This window comes from Carcharodon carcharias, chromosome 7 (genome assembly GCF_017639515.1).
Source record: "Carcharodon carcharias isolate sCarCar2 chromosome 7, sCarCar2.pri, whole genome shotgun sequence".
In the NCBI taxonomy this organism is placed as follows: Eukaryota; Metazoa; Chordata; class Chondrichthyes; order Lamniformes; family Lamnidae; genus Carcharodon; species Carcharodon carcharias.
The window spans coordinates 92337175-92363286 of NC_054473.1; the positions used below are offsets into that span (position 1 = coordinate 92337175).

General features: G+C 47.3%; 1 protein-coding gene across 3 annotated transcripts in view; it reads left to right on the forward strand.

Annotated features, from left to right (window-relative positions):
• The window catches only part of LOC121280521 (NCK-interacting protein with SH3 domain-like), a 187594-nt gene that overhangs the window by 155715 nt on the left and 5767 nt on the right, over positions 1-26112 (forward strand). Inside the window, exons 9-12 of one of the 3 annotated variants that reach the window (XM_041192604.1) lie at positions 4356-4436; positions 8537-8665; positions 11483-11575; positions 21669-21841. In XM_041192604.1, the coding sequence (XP_041048538.1) occupies positions 4356-4436; positions 8537-8665; positions 11483-11575; positions 21669-21841 (476 nt within the window). The remainder of the gene's footprint in view (positions 1-4355; positions 4437-8536; positions 8666-11482; positions 11576-21668; positions 21842-26112) is intronic. The other 2 variants (XM_041192605.1, XM_041192606.1) reach the window with 2 other exon arrangements.

Below are 26112 nucleotides of genomic sequence, written 5' to 3' on the forward strand. Positions count from 1 at the left end.
TGCCTTGTGCAGGCATATAAAACATCGCCTGCATTGTACAGGCGTATAAAACACCATCTGCATTGTGCAGGTGTATAAAACACCGCCTGCATTGTGCAGGGCGCATAAAACACCGCCTGCAATGTGCAGGGCGCATAAAGCACCGCCTGCATTGTACAGGCGTATAAAACACCGTCTGCATTGTGCAGGCATATAAAACATTGTCTGCATTGTACAGGTAGATAAAACACCACATTGTACAGGCATGTAAAACACCGCCTGCATTGTGCAGGGCGCATAAAACACCGCCTGCATTGTGCAGGCATATAAAACATCATCTGCATTGTACAGGTAGATAAAACACCACATTGTACAGGCATATAAAACACCGCCTGCATTGTGCAGGGCGCATAAAACACCACTTGCATTGTGCAGGGCACATAAAACACCGCCTGCATTGTGCAGGGCGCATAAAACACCACTTGCATTGTGCAGGGCACATAAAACACCGCCTGCATTGTGCAGGGCGCATAAAACACCGCCTGCTTTGTGCAGGGCGCATAAAACACCGCCTGCATTGTGCAGGGCGCATAAAACACCGCCTGCATTGTGCAGGGCGCATAAAACACCGCCTGCTTTGTGCAGGGCGCATAACACACCGCCTGCATTGTGCAGGGCGCATAACACACCGCCTGCATTGTGCAGGGTGCATAAAACACCGCCTGCGTTGTGCAGGGCGCATAAAACACTGCCTGCATTGTACAGGCGTATAAAACACCGTCTGCATTGTGCAGGCATATAAAACATCGTCTGCATTGTACAGGTAGATAAAACACCACATTGTATAGGCATATAAAACACTGCCTGCATTGTGCAGGGCGCATAAAACACCATCTGCATTGTGCAGGCGTATGAAACACCGCCTGCATTGTGCAGGCATATAAAACATCATCTGCATTGTACAGGTGGATAAAACACTATCTGCATTGTACAGGTGTATAAAACACCATCTGCATTGTGCAGGCGTATAAAACATCGCCTGCATTGTACAGCATATAAAACACCGTCTGCATTGTACAGGTGTATAAAACTCTGTCTGCATTGTGCAGGCCGATAATGTGCCGCCTGCATTGTGCAGACGTATAAAACACTATATGCATTGTGCAGACAGACATCACGCCGCCTGTATTGTGTAGGCATATAAAACACCATCTGCATTGTACAGGTGTATAAAACTCCATCTGCATTGTGCAGGCATATAAAACATCATCTGCATTGTGCAGGGCACATAAAACACTATCTGCATTGTACAGGCGGATAAAACACCACATTGTACAGGTGTATAAAACACTGTCTGCATTGTGCAGGCGTATAAAACACCATCTGCATTGTGCAGGCGTATAAAACACCGTCTGCATTGTACAGGCGTATAAAACACCGCCTGCATTGTACAGGCGTATAAAACACTGCCTGCATTGTGCAGGCATATAAAACATCGTCTGCATTGTACAGGCAGATAAAACACTATCTCCATTGTACAGGTGTATAAAACACCACATTGTACAGGCATATCAAACACTGTCTGCATTGTACTGGTGTATAAAACACTATTTCCATTGTACAGGTGGATAAAACACTATCTGCATTGTACAGGTAGATAAAACACTATCTGCATTGTACAGGTGTATAAAACTCCGTCTGCATTGTGCAGGCGTATAAAACTCCGTCTGCATTGTGCAGGCATATAAAACAATGTCTGCATTGTGCAGGCATATAAAACACGGTCTGCATTGTGCAGGCATATAAAACACGGTCTGCATTGTGCAGGCATATAAAACATCATCTGCATTGTACAGGTGTATAAAACTCTGTCTGCATTGTGCAGGCCGATAATGTGCCGCCTGCATTATGCAGACGTATAAAACACTATCTGCATTGTGCAGACAGACATCACGCCGCCTGTATTGTGCAGGCATATAAAACACCATCTGCATTGTACAGGTGTATAAAACTCCATCTGCATTGTACAGGCGTATAAAACTCCGTCTGCATTGTGCAGGCATATAAAACACCGTCCGCATTGTGCAGGCGTATAAAACACCGTCTGCATTGTGCAGGCATATAAAACATCATCTGCATTGTACAGGTGGATAAAACACTATCTGCATTGTACAGGCGGATAAAACACCACATTGTACAGGTGTATAAAACACTGTCTGCATTGTGCAGGCGTATAAAACACCGTCTGCATTGTGCAGGCGTATAAAACACCGTCTGCATTGTGCAGGCGTATAAAACACCGTCTGCATTGTGCAGGCGTATAAAACACCGTCTGCATTGTGCAGGCGTATAAAACACCGTATGCATTGTGCAGGCGTATAAAACACCGCCTGCATTGTGCAGGCGTATAAAACACCGCCTGCATTGTGCATGCGTATAAAACACCGCCTGCATTGTGCATGCGTATAAAACACCGCCTGCATTGTACAGGCGTATAAAACACCGCCTGCATTGTACAGGTGTATAAAACACCGTCTGCAATGTACAGGCGTATAAAACACTGCCTGCATTGTGCAGGCATATAAAACATCGTCTGCATTGTACAGGTGTATAAAACACTATCTCCATTGTACAGGTGTATAAAACACCACATTGTACAGGCATATCAAACACTGTCTGCATTGTACTGGTGTATTAAACACTATTTCCATTGTACAGGTGGATAAAACACTATCTGCATTGTACAGGTAGATAAAACACTATCTGCATTGTACAGGTGTATAAAACTCCGTCTGCATTGTGCAGGCGTATGAAACAATGTCTGCATTGTGCAGGCGTATAAAACACCATCTGCATTGTGCAGGCATATAAAACACGGTCTGCATTGTGCAGGCATATAAAACATCATCTGCATTGTACAGGTGTATAAAACTCTGTCTGCATTGTGCAGGCCGATAATGTGCCGCCTGCATTATGCAGACGTATAAAACACTATCTGCATTGTGCAGACAGACATCACACCGCCTGTATTGTGCAGGCATATAAAACACCATCTGCATTGTACAGGTGTATAAAACTCCATCTGCATTGTACAGGCGTATAAAACTCCGTCTGCATTGTGCAGGCATATAAAACACCGTCCGCATTGTGCAGGCGTATAAAACACCGTCTGCATTGTGCAGGCATATAAAACATCATCTGCATTGTACAGGTGGATAAAACACTATCTGCATTGTACAGGCGGATAAAACACCACATTGTACAGGTGTATAAAACACTGTCTGCATTGTGCAGGCGTATAAAACACCGTCTGCATTGTGCAGGCGTATAAAACACCGTCTGCATTGTGCAGGCGTATAAAACACCGTCTGCATTGTGCAGGCGTATAAAACACCGTCTGCATTGTGCAGGCGTATAAAACACCGCCTGCATTGTGCATGCGTGTAAAACACCGCCTGCATTGTGCATACGTATAAAACACCGCCTGCATTGTACAGGTTTATAAAACTCTGCCTGCATTGTGCAGACGTATAAAACACTATCTGCATTGTGCAGGCAGATAATGCATTGTCTGCATTGTGCTGGTGTATAAAACACCATCTGCATTGTACAGGTGTATAAAACTCCGTCTGCATTGTGCAGGCAGATAACGTGCACCCTGCATTGCGCATGCGTATAAAACACCGCCGGCATTGTGCAGGCAGACATCGCGCCGCCTGTATTGAGTAGGTGTATAAAACACTGTCTGCATTGTACAGGCATATAAAACACCCTCTGCATTGTACAGGTGGTTAAAACACTGTCTGCATTGTACAGGCAGATAAAACACTGCACTGCAGAGGCAGATAAAACGCCTGCATTGTGCAGACATATAAAACGCCACCTGCGTTGTGCAGGCCTATAAGACGCCACCGGTGTTGTGCAGGCCTATAAGATGCCGTTTGCATTGTACAGGTGAATGAAACACTGTGCTGTAGAGGCGGAGTGAGTTCATTATTATAAATGCAAAATAATCCTTGCGTGTGTTGTACAGACAGGCATAAAACCCGTGTGTACAGAATATAAATATATGAGATGGTTCGAATCTCTCAATAGTGTCACATATCATCCTTGAATGGCCATGATTTGAGTAAGTTTTGAAATATGGTTTAGTTGAATCGACTGATGTCCCCACTTTTGAATGAGGCCAGCCTGATCTGGAACTTTCAGGCTAACAAAGGCAGTGAGCTTCAGTATTAACCCCATGGGGGCTGGCTCTTTGAGTGGGGTCACTCATGGTTTAGTACCCTTACAGTCAGCAGCGCCAGATTCCAAATGTAATCATTGAAGATTATCAGAACTGACTGCAGTATTTACTTATGTTTCTTCTCTCTCAGAACACCAGAAGTTGTGTTACTCTGCACTGCTGCTCACAATGGTGTTTTCCATGGGTGAACCATTGCCCTATCATCACTATGGTATGTATTAATCTGCAGAACATGCGAGCAACTTACTGTCTTCACACCCGTCTGTGTATGAACCCATTCCTTAAACATGCCATTCTTTTAAAATGGTTTTGTTCATTTTTGTCACATGCTCATATTATAACCAGCTTCTTCCTCGGTTCCCGGACCAACAAAGGTGTTTTTCTGCACAATGAAGTGAAACTGTGTGGTCCCTCAGAACCATCACTTCTTGCTGTGTTTTGAGCAGTATTTTTCCCTTCCCCACTCCTTCCCAGGGCACTGCCTGTTCCCTCAGGTATGGCTACACAGGTGCTAAGCAGCTTTGACACTTTGAGCAGACAGTCAATCTTCATACATCAGCCCAGATAATGCATGTGAGCAGCTGATACAATGATAGCTCACACAATTGCCACACGGTCCATGCACGTAGTGGATAGCCGAGAGCAGCCAGAAGCCAGTCTTGATGTTCCAGCTCTGCTGAGGTCAGCTCGCTCAGTGTACTCCATACTGAATGTGGTACCTTCTGATTAGTTACTTACTGCCATGACCAGCTAGGTTCCTCTACAACCCTGCAAAGTGTAGCTCATCTTTTTGCTGCCCTGACCAAAACTAGCCAGGGCTTCAGCCACATTCACCCAGTGTGGCATGAGTGTGCATAGACCCAAGGTGTTCTGAGCTGATGTTTTAGGGTTCTATACACTGTTTAAACGCTTGGCTGCATTTTCTGGGTGGTGAAATGCTGCACTGCAAGGTTATTCTCGGTCCTTTCTAATCAGTTCTTTGTGTGCGTTACTTTAAGATTATAAATGGATTCATTAACGCCCACCAGCGCCTTCTCAAGGAAAACTAGGGATGGGCAATGAATGCCGGCCTCACTGGTGACACCCACATCCTGAGATTAAAATTAAACTTTCAACACAATGGTGAGACACTATGGGGCGTTGCTAGGGGCATATCAAAGCCTCAGTGAAAGTCCCAGTTACAGTAGGACAGGAAAGGGAGAAAGCGCCACCTTCTGTACATTTGAAGAAGCCATAAATTGGAATAACTTGGGCACTGCTGGAGACTGCACCTTTACCTCATGTCTGTGAATTCTCTGGAACAAATCCCTTGTAACACCACATTAGTCGCCTCCATATTCCTCACTGTGAAACAGATGATGTGGCTGTTGTGTTGTTGGTTTTTGGGAGGGAAGCAGTTCTTTGGTGTCATCTGTGATAGATTAATAGAAATTACAGCATAGAAAGAGACCATTCAGCCCATCAGGCTGTGCTAGAACTTGCTCTTCTACTAGGGCCACCTGCTCTAATAGTCTCTGCTTTAGTATTTCTCCCTTGATCATTGTGAAGACATTTCTTCTCACGTCTGGCAAGGGCATAATCTTTAACATCATGGCCAGGCACATAACTCAGTTCACCATCACCATGAAGCCAGGAGAACAACCCTGGCTCAGTATGGAGTGTGTGCTAGGAGCAGTATCAGGCACACTTTAGAATGGAATGCAAACTTAGTGAAGCAGTTACACTGCTGAATGGTTAAAAGTAGCAAACTATAGAAAGAGTTAAGCAGTCCTGCAATCAATGAGCCAGAACAAATCTCTGTAGACCTAGCATATCAGTCCAGGATAGCAGTGCACAATCAGGCAACCAATAAGAGGAAGCAGAGGATCCATGAACATTGCCATCCTAAAACATGGTGGAGCACAGCACCTGAGTGCAAGAAACAAGGCTGAGTTGTTTACAAGTGCCTCAAACTAAAGACGTCTACTTGCCAGCTGCAACCCTGATCTCTGTGTGCTAGCTTTGGTGTTCCAGGCCTGGTGTGCGATGCTGTGCTGTGAAGGTTTGCTGAAGAACATCAACTAGGTATCCCTACGCTCGCAGGTTAAAAAAAAAGTCCTATCTCTCTGATTGCTGGAAGCAAGTCACAAGTCAGCAAAGCCACAGTCGAAAAGGAAACAGGACAACTCCTTTCAGCTAACCTGCAGAACCAAGAATCTCCAAACCAGCTGCTCAACTGCCAAAGTCTGCTCTACCGGAATCATCCAACTTAACAGCTGCACCATTTCACCATCTACTCCTCACGAACCAGCCAAAGACTGATTAGTATATCTTTTTATTTTTTATTTTTGGGCTCAGTTTCCCATTTCTAATGTGTTTGTGTGTGTGTGTGTGTGTTGCATTTTTATTATTTTTTTCCTCGTTTTTTTTTAGTAACTGATAAACCCTCTCTTTTTTCGATTCAGGACAGCCTGGTTATATTGGCTCCTTTTAAAGTACAAACACATTTGGACTGGGAAAAGGTATCCACAAGGGAAGGGATCCTTTTTAAATTAACCTTGTAGTGATCAACCGAGAGGGTTGAATAAAGAAAGGGAGCCAGTTCATCCTTGGGAGCATAACAAATTTGGGGTATCTCGTCCGGGATCATAAGTTGGGGGAACCTTGCCTGGGGACTGGTTGTAACATTATTTGAACCATTGTCCTTTTTAGTTTGACTTTTCCAAATAGAATGTAGTATTCATGGTGATATTTGAACCCCTTGGAACAGTGCAACGCTGATACTAGCTGCAACTCTACTGGTGTTACCTGTTGTTAATAGTGATACACTGCTGTAGCATTTAAAGCAAGGGAAGAGTTTATTGGGCAACTAGTAAGTAGATGAGTGGGAGAGGGTGAGGTCTAAGTCAAATGGGGATCATATACACGAACATGATAATGGAATTGACCAGTACAGGGCCAAGAATGTGACATATGTCGTATCACATTAGCCAGAGAACGAAAGGGCAATAAAAGGGGTCAGAATTGTTTTTAATATGGCATTGAGTACAAGATAAAAGGTTAAAGTAATTGGCAAAAGAAGTAAAAGCGATATGAGACAAAACTTCCTCACACAGTGAGTGGTTAGGGTCTGGAATGCACTGCTTGAGAGTGCAGTGGAAGCAGTTTCAATCGAGGCTTTCAAGAGGGAATCAGATGATTATTTGAAAAGGAAGAATGTGCAGGGTTATGGGGAGAAGGCAGGAGAATGGCACTAAGTGAATTGCTCATTCGGAGAGATGGTGCAGATGTGATGGGCTGAATGGCCGCCTCCTGTGCTGTAACAGTTTTATGATTCAATGACGTATGGCTCTTAGGCTGTTGAGAAAACCATCTCAACACTTCGTTGCTGGAGTTTTCATCACTGCTACCTCCCATCTGATAATGATCCAGCTCTGGGACCATCAGGCATGGCACTGTAAATCTTCATGACATTAATAAATGCTCACAAAGTACAACCACTTGAGGCTAGCTGGCTGGCTGGCTAGCATGATCTACTCTTTAGTTTGATTGGAATTGGAGCTGGTGTTTTCTGAGTGGAAAGCTCTACGATCCACACTGTCATAGTAACCAGCGGTATGACAAAGAAAGATAAATTATCCTCATTAAGTTTTGATCATCCTCAGTATTTCAGTAACAATCCCCACTGTCTGCTCAGGTCCACATCTTTCATTAGGTCTTTAGTTATTTCCACTGACTAAAGTTGGAAAAATAAAGGTTTATGTTCAGACAATTGTTCATTGAAAATGCAGGGTTACGTGAATGGCATCCTTAATAGCATGACATTATCATTATTGTTTAAGGAAACGTAATTTCTGTTATGTTTCCTCCCGATCTAACCCATGACCTCAGGAGCCCAGGTCAGAAATGTGTGGAGGGAATGAGAAATGAAGATGACATGGCAGGTAGTCTGCTCTCTGCTGATATTTTACATCTGTTATAAATTACTGGCCTTGAGTACTTACAACAGGTTAGCCTTCCCCCCATTTCCTGCCTACTATGCCAATGTGACATTTACAGTTTAACCCTAGATATCCTCATTAACACAGCACAGTTCAAGAGCTCCTGTGACCTTTGACACCTGAAACTGGTTGACACCTGAACTGGTTAAAGAGGGTGATATGAGGGCGTCATCCCAGCTGTATGGAAGTATGCGTGATCCCATGTAGCTGCACTGGGAGGGCAATGTCTAACTATCTCCCTCAGCCACTATCCTTATCAACAGCCATACAACCCTCTTGACGTTTTGGTAGAGTATGAAAAACATTTTACGACCTCATTTTGTGTTCACAGAACACTTGAATTCAGACTTCATCCAATTCCTTCTGGATGTGATTGAGGATGGGTTGTTATCTGATTCCACTGAACAGCTTCCAGACTTATTTACAAATGTGCTGCTCTCTTTCAATCTCCACATGCTCGGTGAGTTACTCTGAGACATTTCTGAGACATATAGGCATATAGGCCCCAATCGGCAAGTCCTCATCACAATTTCTAGCATAAGCAGCCTACAAGTTTCTGACCAGAGAAAAACGGTTTAGACACTGTGGAACAAACTTTGCCCCAGAGTTAGTCATTGGAGTTTTTCCTTGAGGAGTGATGGGTTGAAGACTTATGGTTTCACTGCCCAATCGACATATTGGAGTCAATGATTGGGGGCTGATACCCTTCTCAGCATTTTTTATTCTTCCATGAGATGTGAATATCACTGGTAAGACTATTTATTACCTATCTCTAATCTCTGAAAGAGGCAGTAAGCAGAGGGATAGCTGGGTGGGGACCTGGGTTTGGGGGAATCATCTCTCTCCCAGCTCATAGTAACAGAATAGGAATGTTCCAGGACAGACTAACCACTGATCCACCTACCAGGGACTGAGAGCAGAAGAGAGGAAATCCATTGAATAAGTATTGATTTGCTCTAGGGTATGTAACTTCCTGTTTTCTATCCTGCAGTTTCATAATTAGCATTTGAAGAACGGAATTGTAGAGATGAATTCAATGGGAAGGCAGCAGCTTACTCTGCAAGTGTTAAATGGTGCAAGAATGAGGTGAACACTGGGTCAGGACAGATTGATTATAGTTTGACACAGCAGCCTGCAGCAGTCCAGGAAAACAGCTCCACCCCACTTTTTAAAAAAATGTGAGAATTGATGTTTTAACTCTTTTGAAATGCTGAAAATTAGATTGAGCTGTTGCAGTGCTGTTGGGAGCCCTCTTAAATAATAAACCCTAAATACGTGATAGGAATAAGGCCGCACAATTGAATCAAGTTGAAGCACTGTGACTAGAATGCAGCATGTATAGGGTCAGTGCAGATTCATATTCTATGACAGAATTAAATCAGCTTTCAAACAGAAATTAATAAAAGCTTACTCATTTAGACAGTTTGACTTCAGGTAAATGTTGTGATCAATTAATGAAACCAATTTTTAGTCCACAATGTTTTTATACAGATAGATAATGAGAGTTACAATAACATGTTTTTAAATGGGAGTGATAACCTGGTACTTAAATTTAGCAATAAGCTGTAATTTCTGTTGTGTCTTTTATAGAAATATTCAAATTTGTTTTAGCACACTAAGTATTGAATAGATCAGAGCTTTTTAACATTTTCAGAACCACAGTAATATTTCAACATTTGAATCAATTCTATTTTATAGACCTCCATTTATAATAGGACATTCCCGTTATATTAGCCCGGAGGATTTCCCTGAAGGTGATCCTCCTCCTCCTACCTTCCAGGTCAGCAGACTTCCCTCCAATAACCCAATCCTGGGTCTTCACACATCTTCTGCTTGTCCAACTGACTGCCTGTGTCACATGTTGTGTCACCTCTAATTATAAGTTATAAATTGTCCGTAGTTGCTAACGTACTTCCCTGTTGGTTTTCCCATCACAGAGGGCACTGGTGCTTTTGAAACTCAGATCTCAGTAGTTACAGTTTGCTTCCTTAGCTTCCTGTTTCATTTCCCTAACCACCTCATCTCCCAGAAGCCAGTCCTCTGACACAATCTTGATTGAACCCTCTTCCTGATTCCTTCTGAGGAGAGGCCTGTTTGTCAGGAGCTCTCCCATGACTTTGCTGTACTGTTTTATGTCAATACCATTGTTTATGTAGGGGCTAACAGCAAAACCATTCAGTACAGCCAGTCAATAAGTAAAATTCCATTGGTATTAAACGTTTTGTAATTTTGATGGGAATAAATGTCGACTAACACTGACCTGTAACAATATTGTGCGGTGCCACTAAGTGGTGCTGTACGTTTTCCCCACAACTCATTCAGAATGCTTTCTGGAGAAAAAACAATTGTCATTCTAGATATCCAGAATATTTTGAAAAAACAATTCCACATTATACAATAATGTGATTCCAGTTGTACATTGGATTATTGCATGTACAATTTAATAGCTTCATTCTCTTATTTGAAAGCCTCAACCTCCCCCAAAGCCCTAGGCCTGGGCTTGGAATTGATAATTTGCTTTGACCTATGTTTCTATGAGCTGAAGGTTCACTCTGAGCATGTGCAAAATATCAAATCTCCCTGAATGCATAAGAATCATTTTGTTAGCTGAACTAACAGGATATCTTTCTGTGACATCCAGCAGTTTTGGCTCAGTTATTTTTCAGACTTAATTGAGGGAAAGCTGAAGTTAAAACAGTTTGTGTTTTTTAACCACAGCAGAGTGTGTGCACATGTCTTGAGAGAAAAGAAACTGCTGAATAGTTGCACACCTGTTGTAGCTTTTCTTTCTATGATCTTCAGCTCACCGCCACCTTTTCAAGGGCAATTCAGAACGGGCAATAATTAGCAGTTGGCTAATAATTGGCTAGTAATTAGTAATTAGAATGCCTATTTTCATATAGCTCTAAGGTAAATGGGGAAGGAACAGAGAACACGATAATCTCAAAACCCAAGATAATTTCCACCCCAGGTTGCCCCTTCTTCATGATTTAGACCTTCTGGCCATGAAGCTCAAAGCTTGGGAATTTGTATAAGCAAGGCACAATGTTTGAAGCACTGCAGAACAGCAATTCATATAGACAGTAAAAGATGACCTGCTCAGCCATACGTGCGGTGCTGAGTCAGTGGGGGGCCCCAACTGTAAATAGGACAGAAGTTAATCTGAGCTAAACCAGCCCAGTCCCAGTATCCTGTCCTTAATCAGAACTGATGGAGTAAGAGTAGTTGCCCTGTGTTAGCCTATACATTGTGCTAACTGAATCATTGACTGTTACAGTGCCATCCAGCAATATCATCATGAAAACACTGACTAAACAGGAGAATGTGAAAGTGTTCACAGAGAAATTATTGCTGCTGTTAAACCGAGCAGGTGAGGATCAGATTTTGAGGTGGTGGTTTGTTTTCATTTGCTGCGTGTTTGACCAGTGGTCCTCCTACAGTGGCTCCTGGTAGTGCTGTCTCTCTCATGGTCTGGGCTTGCTGTTCTGCTGTGAATAAGTACAACTTCATACAACCATATTTAAAACTGAGCCTGTCAGTGGGAGTAGCAGCTGCTTCTATTGCCAGCTTCTGGTGTAGCTAATGGCAGCAATACAGTAATTCACACCCCTAGTGTGAGTGGAGGGGTGCAGTACTCTAGGGTGGGGCTCGGAGTGGTGTGGGGGAGTGGGGGTTGGGGTGCAGTACTCCGGGGTATGGGTCGGAGTGGTGTGAGTGTGGGGGTGCAGTACTCTGGGGTAGGGCTCGGAGTGGTGTGAGTGAGGGGATGCAGTACTCTGGGGTAGGGCTCGGAGTGGTGTGGGTGCAGTACTCCGGGGTGGGGCTCGGAGTGGTGTGAGTGGGGGGGGATGCAGTACTCTGGGGTAGGGCTCGGAGTGGTGTGAGTGGGGACGGATGTAGTACTTTGGGGTAGGGCTCTGAGTGGTGTGGATGGTGGGTGGTGCAGTACTCTGGGGTAGGGCGTGGAGTGGTGTGAGTTGGGGGGGATGCAGCACTCTGGTGTAGGGCTCGGAGTGGTGTGAGTGTGGGGGGTTGCAATACTCTGGGGTAGGGCTCGGAGTGGTGTGGGTTGGGGGGGTTGCAGTACTCTGGGGTAGGGATTGGAGTGGTGTGAGTGTGGGGGGATGCAGTACTTTGGGGTAGGGCCTGGAGTGGTGTGAGTGTGGGGGGTTGCAGTACTCTGGGGTAGGGCTCGGAGTGATGTGAGTGGGGGGGAATGCAGCACTCTGGGGTAGGGCTGGAAGTCGTGTGGGTGCGGGGGGTGTGCATCACTCTGGTGTAGGGCTCAGAGTGGTGTGAGTGTGGGGGGTTGCAGTACTCTGGGGTAGGGCTCGGAGTCGTGTGGGTGGGGGGGGGTGCAGTACTTTGGGGTAGGGCTCGGGGTGGTGTGAGTGGGGGGATGCAGCACTCTGGGGTAGGGCTTGGAGTGGTGTGGGTAGGTGGTGGTGCAGTACTCCGGGGTGGGGCTCGGAGTGGTGTGGGTAGGGGGTAGTGCAGTATTATGGGTTAGGGCTCGGAGAGGTGTGAGTTGGGGGATGCAGCACTCTGGGGTAGGGCTCGGAGTGGTGTGGGTGGGTGGTGGTGCAGTACTTTGGGGTAGGGTTCGGAGTGGTGTGAGTGGGGGGGGATGCAGCACTCTGGTGTAGGGCTCGGAGTGGTGTGGGTAGGGGGTGGTGCAGTACTCTGGGGTAGGGCTCGGAATCGTGTGGATGCGGGGGGTTGCAGTACTCTGGGCTAGGGCTCGGAGTGGTGTGGGTGGGGGGATGCAGTACTCTGGGGCAGGGCTCTGAGTGGTGTGGGTGGGGGGATGCAGTACTCTGGGGCAGGGCTCTGAGTGGTGTGGGTGGGGGGGGTTGCAGTACTCTGGGGCAGGGCTCTGAGTGGTGTGGGTGGGGGGGGTTGCAGTACTCTGGGGTAGGGCTTGGAGTGGTGTGAGTGGGGGGGATGCAGTACTTTGGGGTAGGGCTTGGAGTGGTGTGGGTAGGGGGTGGTGCAGTACTCTGGTGTAGGGCTCGGAGTGGTGTGGGTAGGGGGTGGTGCAGTACTCTGGGGTAGGGCTCGGAGTCGTGTGGATGCGGGGGGTTGCAGTACTCTGGGCTAGGGCTCGGAGTGGTGTGGGTGGGGGGATGCAGTACTCTGGGGCAGGGCTCTGAGTGGTGTGGGTGGGGGGGGTTGCAGTACTTTGGGGTAGGGCTCGGAGTGGTGTGAGTGAGGAGGGGGTTGCAGTACTCTGGGGTAGGGCTCCAAGTGGTGTGAGTGGGGGGGGATGCAGCACTCTGGTGTAGGGCTTAGACTGGTGTGGGTGGGGGGGCAGGGTGCAGTACTTTGGGGTAGGGTTCGGAGTGGTGTGAGTGGTGTGTGTGGGGGGGGATGCAGCACTCTGGTGTAGGGCTCGAAGTGGTGTGGATGGGGAATGGTGCAGCACTCTGGGGTAGGGCTCGGAGAGGTGTGAGTTGGGGGATGCAGCACTCTGGGTTAGGGCTCTGAGTGGTGTGGGTGGGGGGGGTGGTGCAGTACTTTGGGGTAGGGCTCGGAGTGGTGTGGGTGGGTGGTGGTGCAGTACTCCTGGCTGGGGCTTGGAGTGGTGTGGGTGGGGGGATGCAGTACTTTGGGGTAGGGCTCGGAGTGGTGTGCGTGGGGGGCGTTTCAGTACTCTGGGGTAGGGCTTGGAGTGGTGTGAATGGGGGGGATGCAGCACTCTGGTGTCGGGCTTGGAGTGGTGTGAGTGTGGGGGGTTGCAGTACTCTGGGGTAGGGCTCGGAGTGGTGTAGGTTGGGGGAGATGCAGTACTCTGGTGTAGGGCTCGGAGTGATGTGAGTGAGGAGGGGGTTGCAGTACTCTGGGGTATGGCTCAGAGTGGTGTGAGTCGGGGGGGATGCAGCACTCTGGTATAGGGCTCGGAGTGGTGTGGGTGGGGGGGGTGTGCAGTACTTTGGGGTAGGGTTCGGAGTGGTGTGAGTGGTGTGTGTGGGGGGGGATGCAGCACTCTGGTGTAGGGCTCGAAGTGGTGTGGATGGGGAATGGTGCAGCACTTCTGGGGTAGGGCTCGGAGAGGTGTGAGTTGGGGGATGCAGCACTCTGGGTTAGGGCTCTGAGTGGTGTGGGTGGGGGGGGTGGTGCAGTACTTTGGGGTAGGGCTCAGAGTGGTGTGAGTGGGGGTATGCAGCATTCTGGGGTAGAGCTCGAAGTGGTGTGGATGGGGAATGGCGCAGCACTCTGGGGTAGGGCTCGGAGTGGTGTGGGTGGGGGGGGGTGCAGTACTTTGGGGTAAGGTTCGGGGTGCTGTGAGTGGGGGGATGCAGCACTCTGGAATAGGGCTCGGAGTGGTGTGGGTGGGTGGTGGTGCAGTACTCCTGGCTGGGGCTCGGAGTGGTGTGGGTGGGGGGGATGCAGTACTTTGGGGTAGGGCTCGGAGTGGTGTGGGTGGGGGGGGGTGCAGTACTTTGGGGTAAGGTTCGGGGTGCTGTGAGTGGGGGGATGCAGCACTCTGGAGTAGGGCTCGGAGTGGTATGGGTGGGTGGTGGTGCAGTACTCCTGGCTGGGGCTCGGAGTGGTGTGGGTGGGTGGTGGTGCAGTACTCCTGGCTGGGGCTCGGAGTGGTGTGCGTGGGGGGTGGTGCAATACTATGGGGTAGGGCTCGGAGTGGTGTGAGTTGGGGGATGCAGCACTCTGGGGTAGGGCTTGGAGTGGTGTGGGTGGGGGGATGCAGTACTTTGGGGTAGGGCTTGGAGTGGTGTGGGTGGGGGGCATTTCAGTACTCTGGGGTAGGGCTTGGAGTGGTGTGAATGGGGGGGATGCAGCACTCTGGTGTAGGGCTTGGAGTGGTGTGAGTGTGGGGGGTTGCAGTACTCTGGGGTAGGGCTCGGAGTGGTGTAGGTTGGGGGAGATGCAGTACTCTGGTGTAGGGCTGGGAGTGGTGTGAGTGAGGAGGGGGTTGCAGTACTCTGGAGTATGGCTCAGAGTGGTGTGAGTCGGGGGGGATGCAGCACTCTGGTATAGGGCTCGGAGTGGTGTGGGTGGGGGGGGTGTGCAGTACTTTGGGGTAGGGTTCGGAGTGGTGTGAGTGGGGGGGGATGCAGCACTCTGGTGTAGGGCTCGGAGTGGTGTGGGTAGGGGGTGGTGCAGTACTCTGGTGTAGGGCTCGGAGTGGTGTGGGTAGGGGGTGGTGCAGTACTCTGGGGTAGGGCTCGGAGTCGTGTGGATGCGGGGGGTTGCAGTACTCTGGGCTAGGGCTCGGAGTGGTGTGGGTGGGGGGATGCAGTACTCTGGGGCAGGGCTCTGAGTGGTGTGGGTGGGGGGGGGTTGCAGTACTTTGGGGTAGGGCTCGGAGTGGTGTGGGTCGGGGGAGATGCAGTACTCTGGGGTAGGGCTCGGAGTGGTGTGAGTGAGGAGGGGGTTGCAGTACTCTGGGGTAGGGCTCCAAGTGGTGTGAGTGGGGGGTGATGCAGCACTCTGGTGTAGGGCTCAGAGTGGTGTGGGTGGGGGGGCAGGGTGCAGTACTTTGGGGTAGGGTTCGGAGTGGTGTGAGTGGTGTGTGTGGGGGGGGATGCAGCACTCTGGTGTAGGGCTCGAAGTGGTGTGGATGGGGAATGGTGCAGCACTCTGGGGTAGGGCTCGGAGAGGTGTGAGTTGGGGGATGCAGCACTCTGGGTTAGGGCTCTGAGTGGTGTGGGTGGGGGGGTGGTGCAGTACTTTGGGGTAGGGCTCGGAGTGGTTTGAGTGGGGGTATGCAGCATTCTGGGGTAGAGCTCGAAGTGATGTGGATGGGGAATGGCGCAGCACTCTGGGGTAGGGCTCGGAGTGGTGTGGGTGGGGGGGGGTGCAGTACTTTGGGGTAAGGTTCGGGGTGCTGTGAGTGGGGGGATGCAGCACTGTGGAGTAGGGCTCGGAGTGGTGTGGGTGGGTGGTGGTGCAGTACTCCTGGCTGGGGCTCGGAGTGGTGTGGGTGGGTGGTGGTGCAGTACTCCTGGCTGGGGCTCGGAGTGGTGTGGGTGGGGGGTGGTGCAGTACTTTGAGGTAGGGCTCGGAGTGGTGTGAGTGCGGGGATGCAGCACTCTGGGGTAGGGCTCGGAGTGGTGTGAGTGGGGGGATGCAGCACTCTGGGGTAGGGCTCGGAGTGGTGTGGGTGGGGGTTGGTGCAGTATTATGGGGTAGGGCTCGGAGTGATGTGAGTTGGGGGATGCAGCACTCTGGGGTAGGGCTCGGAGTGGTGTGGGTGGGGGGTGGTGCAGTACTATGAGGTAGGGCTCGGAGTGATGTGAGTGGGGGGATGCAGCATTCTGGGCTAGGGTCGATGAGGGGGAAATATCTAGGTTTTGTACTGTCAGGTGAACAAGTCTTCCTATCTCCAGGCATTGATTTTGTTCCTCTTCACAGCACACTGCCCAGTGACTGTGTGCATCCTATCATACTGACCAAAACTGGTCAGTGCTCCAGCTGTGGTTGGACCAGCAGTATTTTCAAACAAAGTATTGCCTATCGAGCTTTGTACTCAATCCCCTTGGTTAAGCAGCCCAGGTGTCTACTATAGTTCCATGTGCCCTGTACGTAGGAGCAGGAGTAGGCCGTTCAGCCCTTCAAGCCTGCTCTGTCTTTCGATAAGATCATGGCTGATCTGGTCATGGTCTCAACTCCACTTCCCTGTATGACTCCCATAACCCTTGACTCTCTTGGCTATCAAAAATTTGTCTAACTCTGCCTTGAAAAATTCAATGACCCAGCCTCCACTGCTCTGGGAAGAGAATTCCACAAACTAATGACCCTTTGGGAGAAAAAATTCTCCTCATCTCTGTCTTAAATGCGAGATCTTTTATTTTTAAACTGTGTCCCCTGGGCCTAGTCTCTCCCACAAGTGGAAACATCCTCCTGATAGCTACCCTATCAAATCCCCTCAGAATCTTACATGTTTCAATAAGGTCACCTCTCACTCTTCTAAACTCCAATTCCAACCTGTCCAACCTTTCTTCATAAGATAAGCCCACTCATCCCATGAATGTGCCCTGTGAGTTTCTAATGCAATTGTATATTATTTTCAAATAAGGAGACCAAAACTGTGCACAATATTCCAGATGTGGTCTCACCAAGGCCCTGTACAACTACAGTCAAATTTTTATATTTCATTCTCCTTAAAATAAAGGCCAACATTCCATTTGCCTTCCTAATCACTTGTACTAACTTTGTGATTCATGTACCATGACATCCACATCCCTCTTCGTTCTGTAATCTCTCTCCATTTAACTAGTATACAGCTTTTCTATTCTTCCTGCCAAAGTGGAAAAGTTCACATTTTCCCACATTATACTCTATCTAACAATTTTTTACCCACTCATTTAATCTGTCTGTATCCCATTGCTGATTCTCTACCTCCTCTTGACAACTCACTTCCCTGCCTATCTTGGTGTCATTGACAAATTTAGCTACTGACAGAGTTAGTGATCGACAAGCTTTACTCCCAGTACCCCTCCTGTATTGTATCCTGAAGAATGATGCTATGCTATGGAGGGGCATTTTTTTAATTCATTTACAGAATTTGGGCATCGCTGGCTAGGTCAGCATTTATTGCCCATCTTTAATTGTCCACTAGTTACCTCCTATGTCAGTCCAGGTCCACTTGCAGCTACCCATTACTCCCTCGAATTAAGCCAATTTTTGACCCAATTCAGATTAAGATTACATGGTCTGTGCCTTCTAACCCTGCAGTCAGATGTTCTGCATGAAATTGTGTCAAAACCACTTCAGAAATCTAGATAAATGTTTTGACTGAGGAGCATTTACCAAGCTATTAAGAGATGGTACGGTACAAGCAGAAGGAAGTCATTCAGCCAATCATGCCTGCGCTGATGGTGTAGTGGTACTGGGGAGGCAATGGTGGAGGGGTATTGTTGCTGGACTAATAATCCAGACTCCCAGGGTAAAGCTGGGGCATGGCAGATGGTGGAATTTGAATTCAATAATCTGAATTTAAAAGTCCAATGTTTATCATGAAACCATTGTCGATTATTGTAAAAACTCTTCAGAGGGTTTTCCTTTGGGGAACCACAGCAATGTGATTGGCTCTTAAACACCCTCTGAAATGGCCGAGGAAACCACTCAGTTGTATCAAACCATTACAAAGTCACAAAAATGAATGAAACTGGACGGACCACCCGGCATTGACCTAGGCACCGGAAACAACAATGGCAATCACAGCCCTGTTGACCCTGCAAAGTCCTCTTTACTAACGTCTGGAGGCTAATGCCAAAATTGGGAGAGCTGTCTCTCAGAATGGTTAAGCAACAGCTGAACATAGTCATCCTCACATAACCATATCTTACAGATAATGTCCCAGATGCCACTATCACCATCCCTGGGTATGCCCTGTCCCACTGGCAGGACAAACCAAGCAGAGGTGGTGGCACAGTGGTGTATAGTTGAGAGGGAGTTACCATGGGAGTCCTCAACATTGACTCCAGACCCAATGAAGTTTCATGGCATCTGATCAAACATGGGCAAGGAAACCTCCTGCTGATTACCACATACCGCCCTCCCTGAGCTGATGGATCAGTGCTCCTCCACGTTGAACACCACTTGGAGGAAGCACTGAGGGTGGCAAGGGTGCAGAATGTACTCTGGGTGGAAGACTTCAATCTCATTACCAAGAGTGGCTCAGTAGCACCACCACTGACCAAGCTGGCCGAGTCTTAAAGGACATAGCTGCTAGACTGGGTCTGCGACAGGTGGTGACGGAACCAACAAGGGGGAAAAACATACTTGACCTCATCCTCACCAGCCTGCCTGCCACAGATGCATCAAACCATGACCATGACAGTATCAGTAGGCATGACCACCGCACAGTCATTGTGGAAACTAAGTCCTGCTTTCACATTGAGGGTACCCTCTATTGTGTTGTGTGGCACTACCACCGTGCTAAATGGGATAGATTTCGAACAGATCTAGCAGCTCGACTGGGCATTCATGAGGTGCTGTGGGCCATCAGCAGCAGCAGAATTGTACTCGAACACAATCTGTAACCCCATGGCCTGGCATATCCCCCACTCTACCATTACCATCAAGCCAGGGGATCAACCCTGGTTCAATGAAGAGTGCAGGAGGGCATGCCAGGAGCAGCACCAGGCATACCTAAAAATGAGGTGTCAATCTGGTGAAGCCAGAACATAGGACTACTGGTGTGTCAGACAGCATAAGCAGCAAGTGATAGACAGAGCTCAGTGATCCCCAAACAATGGATCAGTCTAAGCTCTGCAGTCCTGCCACATCCAGTTGTGAATGGTGGTGGACAATCAAACAACTCACTATAGGAGGAGGCTTCACAAATATCCCCATCTTAAATAATTCACCACCTTCATGTTCCTCTCCAAGCCACTCACCATCCTGACTTGGAACTGTCTCACCGTTCCCTCACTGTCGCTAGGTCAAAATTCTGGAACTCCCTTCCTAACAACACTATGGGTGTACCTACACCACTTGGACTGCATGTGTCAAGAAGGCAGCTCACCATCACCTTCTCAATGGCAACTAGGGATGGGCAATAAATGCTGGCCTAGCCAGTAAAGCTTGCATTGCAAGAATGATTTTTTAAAATATATGCAACTAGAATCCCTCATTCCTAATATAATTCTAGTACCTTCTCCCAGGTCGTCACTTCCTTCTGAAAGCGTGGTGCCTGGATTTGGCTGCAGTATTCAGTTAATATCTAGTCACAGAATCTCTCAGTGCAGAAGAGGCCCTTCGGCCCATTGAGTCTGCACCAACACGTGAGAAAAACCCGACCTACCTACCTAATCCCATTTACTAGCACTTGGACCATAGCCTTGAATGTTATGACATGCCAAGTGCTCATCCAGGTACTTTTTAAAGGATGTGATGTAACCCGCCTCCACCACTCTCCCAGGCAGCGCTTTCCAGACCGTCACCACCCTCTGGGTAAAAAGGTTTTTCCTCACATCCCCCCTAAACCTCCTGCCCCTCACCTTGCACTTGTGTCCCCTTGTGACTGACCCTTCAACTAAGGGGAACAGCTGCTCCCTATCCACCCTGTCCATGCCCCTCAGAATCTTGTACCCCTCGATCAGGTCACCCCTCAGTCTTCTCTGCTCCAACGCAAACAACCCAAGTCTATCCAACTTCTCTTCATAACTTAAATGTTTCATTCCCAGGCAACATCCTGGTGAATCTCCTCTGCACCCTCTCCAGTGCAATCACATCCTTCCTATAATGTGGCAACCAGGACTGCACACAGTACTCCAGCTGTGGCCTCACCAAGGTTCTATACAACTCCAACATGTCCTCCCTACTTTTGTAATCTACACCTTGATTGATAAAGGTAAGTGTCCCATATGCCATTTCACCACCCCACTAACATGTCCCTCCACCTTCAGAGATCTATGGACACACATGCCAAGATCCCTTTGTTCCTCAGAACTTCCTAATGTCATGCCTTTCATTGAATACTTCCTTGTCAAACTAGTCTTTTATAAAGGCCCAGCATAACTTTCTTGCTTTTCTACTCGACGTCTCTATTTGTAAAGCCAAGGAACTTGTATGCTTTTTCCTGCCACCTTGAAAAATTTGTATATGTTAACCACCTTGAAAACTGTACATTATTTAGTGTACAGTGTACAAGAGAAAAATATAGTGCACACTGGACATAAAAACAGGAGATGCTGGAAAACCTCAGCAAGTCTGGCAGCATCTGTGGCGAGAGGAACAGACAGGTCCGTGACCTGTTCTGACCTTGTGTCACTGATCTGAAACATCATCTAGATCATATTGCCTCTCCTCAACTCGGCACCAAAGTTGAGCCGTGAGTGGCTGTGCCCCAGGCTGCAATGCTAGCCGACTGCCGTGAATGACCTCGGAGTCAAAAGAACAACATACTGATTGTTCACTTACTCAAAAGACCGAGCGCCACTGGAATTTCTGGGAGAGGAAGAGTTCAATCATCTCTCTGCACCATGTCCCCAGTCACTGAAACTGTGACCCTGTATGAAGACAACTTGTCTCCAAATACTTCTCCTCTCCTCTGTCACCCACACAGCAGGTATCTTATATACGCAATACCATGGTACATATACCATTATTGCAGCTATTTTGCTAAATATAGAAACATCTAACACTATCCCAGCCCCTCCCTGTGTACACTAACACTCTATCCCAGCCCCTCCCTGTGTACGCTAACTCTCCTCTGGGAAGTATGCAATATGCCAATTCAGTCAGTGAATGCTGGGCAGGCTCTGTGAAGCTCCCCAGAAAGTGATGAAGCAGTGAGTCTGAAGCTATAGTTCCTTATAAATTGTGCCCCTATTAGTCAATAGCAGCAAGTGCTACTGACAGAAACATGACTGTAGAAAGTGATCCCTGTGAAAACTCTATTCTTATAATGCACTGGGTACAAATGGTTTCCTTTTATAAAGCCTTCATCATTCACTGAATTTGAATTAATCTCTAGCCTCTTTCCTCCTCAGATGACCCAGTGGTTATTTTCAAGCACCAACCCCAGCCACCACACTCGGTGCTCAAGTTCCTGCAGGATGTTTTTGCTGACAAGAACACAGCAAGAATTTTTTACCGTACTGACATGATGGTGATGATTGATATCATTGTGCGTCAGATCTCTGACCTCTCACCGGGAGAAAAGGTCAGACCAATGCAGCAATACTAAATGCGTTCTTCACTAACCCAATACTAACACTGGCTGGGCATTTCCAGAGCTTACATAGGTTGGCAAAGATGTACAAGGCTATCATGAGAAATGGTATTGGAGGGAAGTATTGGGTTTGTAAATGAGAGACCATTGTGTAAATGTAGCACCGTGGTGGACTAAGGGAGTCTTTCACTGTTAGAATATATCAAACCAATGTGGCTCCTATTTGACACTGAGCTAAGTGTCCCACCTCTTCACCACCAAGATTGCCTACTCCAGCTGCATCTCCACCCCTCCCTCAACTCATCTGCCAGCACCCTCATGGATACCTTTATTACCTCTAGGCTTGAATACTGCTCTGCTCTCATGGCTGGCCTCCCACCCAGCTCAAACATACAGCTCATTCAAGGGCATGCTGTCTGTGCCCTATCTCACACCAGATCTGTTCGCCAGCATCCATGTGCTCACTGACCTGCATCAGACCCTGGTCCAACCATACCTGGGTTTTAAAATTCTCATCCTTGCGTTTGACCCCTCCAAGGCCTCCAGTGGGGCCTGGCCCAGACAGTGTACAACTGAAGAATCATTTCTTCCCCTTTGTATTCTAGCCTTCTTGACATATAGGCTCACATTCCATGGGACCTTTTTGTACCTGTGCACTAGCTTTTAGCTTTTCCTACACATCGGCACCAAACTTTCTTTGTTCATCCAAAGTTCCTAGTTTTACATCATTATGAAAATATTACCATTTGTCTACCCCAGATCCAAAGTCAAATTACCTCACATTTTCCCATGTTGAACTGTTATCTGCTGTAGTCTCAAAGCATCAAGTTTAAAATTCTTATCCTTGTTTTTGAATCCCTCCATAGTCTCGCCCTCCCCATCTCTGTAACCTCCTCCGGTCCCATAATCCTCGGAGATCACTGCACTCCTCTAATTCCAGCCTCTTCAGCATCCCTGGTTTCATGCACTCCTCCATTGATGGCTCTAAGCTCTGGAATTCCCTCCCTAAACCACACCTATGCCTTTTCTTTGAGGCCGTCCTTAAAATGTACCTTTTTGATATTTTGGCCAATGTCCAAATATCTCCTTTTGTGGCTCAGCATCAATTTATTTTGATAACACTCCTCTGAAGCACTTTGGGATGTTCTACTAGCTTAAAGGCATTACATAAATACAACCTGCTGTTGTAACAACCTAGGGAAATTATTGGAGAAGATTATTTGTGACAGGATTTACTGCCATTTGGAAGCAAATGGGCATATTAGTGAGAGGCAGCATGGTTTTGTGAAGGGGAGGTCGTGTCTCACTAACTTGATCGAGTTTTTCGAGGAAGTGACGCAGATGATCAATGATGGAAGGGCAGTGGATGTTATGTATATGGATTTCACTAAGGCCTTTGACAAGGTCCCTCATGGCAGACTGGTACAGAAGGTAAAGTCGCACGAGATCAGAGGTGAGCTGGCAAGATGGATACATAATTGGCTTGGTCATAGAAGACAGAGGGTAGCAGTGGAAGGGTGCTTTTCTGAATGGAGAGCTGTGACTAGTGGAGTTCCGCAGGGATCAGCGCTGGGACCTTTGCTGTTTGTAGTATATGTAAATGATTTGGAGGAAAATGTAACTGGGCTAATTAGTAAGTTTGCAGACGACACTAAGGTTGGAGGAGTTGCAGATAGTGAAGAGGATTGTCAAAGGATACAACGGGATATAGATCGGTTGGAGACTTGGGCGGAGAAATGGCAGATGGAGTTTAATCTGGACAAATGCGAGGTAATGTATTTTGGAAGGTCTAATACAGGCAGGAATTATACAGTAAATGGCAGAACCCTTAAGTGCATCGATGGGCAGAGGGATCTGGGTGTACAGGTCCACAGGTCACTGAAAGTGGCAACGCAGGTGGATAAGGTAGTCAGGAAGGCATATGGCATGCCTGCCTTCATCGGCAGAGGTATTGAGTATAAAAGCTGGGAAGTCATGGTGCAGCTATATAGAACCTTGGTTAGGCCACACTTGGAATATTGCGTGCAATTCTGGTTGCCACATTGCCAGAAGGATATGGAGGCATTGGAGAGGGTGCAGAGGAGGTTTACCAGAATGCTACCTGGTCTGGAGGTTATTAGCTATGAGGAGAGGTTGGAGAAACTCGGATTGTTCTCACTAGAGCGACGGAGATTGAGGGGCGATTTGATAGAAGTTTACAAAATTATGAGTGGCATGGACAGAGTAGATAGAAGCTTTTTCCCAGGGTGAAAGAGTCAATTACTAGGGGACATAGATTTAAGGTGAGAGGAGAAAACTATAGAGGAGATGCGCGGGGCAAGTTTTTTTACGCAGAGGGTAGTGAGTATCTGGAATTCGCTGCCAGAGGAGGTGGTGGAAGCAGGTATGATAGTGGTGTTTAAGAGGCAGCTTGACAAATACATGAATAAGATGGGAATAGAGGGATACGGACCCCGGAAGTGCAAAACATTTTAGTTGACGGGCAATATGATCGGCGCAGACTTGGAGGGCCGAAGGGCCTGTTCCTGTGCTGTACTTTTCTTTGTTCTTTGTTTTGCCCACACATTTAACCTGTCTATGTCCCTCTGACTTCCTATTTCCGTCTACACAACTTACTAATGCGGCTCCCTGGAGAATACCACTAAATACCTGCCAATTGCAGTATGTTCCATTTGTCCCTATCTTCTGACACCTCGCAACCATTTTGAACTTGGAAAATTATGACTAATGCATTTGCAATTTCCTCACAAATTTGTTTGAATGAAAGACTTGTTGTCTTTCACAGCTTTAGGATATTGCATTGCATCTTTGTCATGAATTTATTCCTGAAGTATAGTCACTGTGAATGTTCCATCTAAATTTTTTCTGGAGTTCACGGCATCATTAATTTTTTTGCGTAGTCATGCACACATTGTAATTTAAAGGGGCCAATTTGTGCACTCCCTGACTGGGGTCTTTTGGGTTGTTGCTCGACCTTGCAGCTTAGAGTGAACATTGATCACAGGAGAGAGTTTATACACAGCAACGTCCGATAAACAGCAATGAGTTAGATGCAAGGTAATCTATTATTGATTCTGGTTGAGGGATAAACATTGGCTAAGACATCAGGGAGAACTCTTCTGCTCTTCTTTTGAAGTAGTGCAATTGGATCGTTAGGTTCACCTGAGAGGGCAAATGGGACCTTGGTTTAACAACTCATCCAACACTTGGGACCTCTGACAGTGCAGCATTTCTCAGTTTTGCATTGGAATGTCAACTGGGATTATAGGCTCAAGCCTCTGGAGCAAGACTAGTGACTGCAACCTTCTGAAGCAGGTCAGAGCGCTGTGGTTGATGACACCCAAGTTTCGCTGTCATTGCCGAGTGTTAGTGAGGTTTTACTAATACCATGCCTTTTTGGCTTACCATACCTTGATGAGGCTTTGCTTCCCTTTGACAGACTTGAGATAGTCAGCATCGTTTAGTTTCAAGCAATTTATAAAAACTATTTACAAAGACCTCAGGGTAAGCACATGGTGTGCAGGGCACAGACTATTCTGCATCCAGCTCTTGGAGCCTCTCCATCATCTGACTACTGATATCACAGTTACATCATTAATATCATGGTCCTATTAACATATCCATTAACCTATTACTCTACATCTGCCCACAAGTATAATCTCAAACTGCTACATTCTTTTGTTAAACCATTTACATTACATTTTCCAGCGTTTGTAAACCGTTTACATTTTCCATCTAACCTCTACCCTTCCACCACCACCCCCCTCCCCAAGTCACGGTCACCCAAGTAGTCTTCAACCTTCCACAGTATTCCCGGCTCTCTGAGAGGACCTTGTGGACACATGCGTTCGCATGTCTTTTTCCTGGAAAACAAACAGGTTGGCGTAGTGGAATAGCTTCACGGCCGCTGGTAACTGGGCTGTGATCTTTATGATGACTTAACTTCAAGGTTGTGAAACCCATTCAACTAAAGACTGATTCAAGAGTGAAGACCTCAGGACATGGACAATCGCAGTCTCCTGAATAGGAAGAGGACAAACTAACATTCTTTGCACATTAGGGAAAGGCCTGAGAAGATGAAGGATCTTCAACTACGATGATTTTCCCAGCTGAATCATTCACTGCTGCATGAATGATGAAGAAAGTATTCAACCTCAGAGATTTGAATAAATCTGGAAGATGTGAAGAAGAATGATGAATATCCTGAAGAAAATAATGACTTTCCTACTACATCTAGGGTGGTACTAGCACTTCCTGTAGGT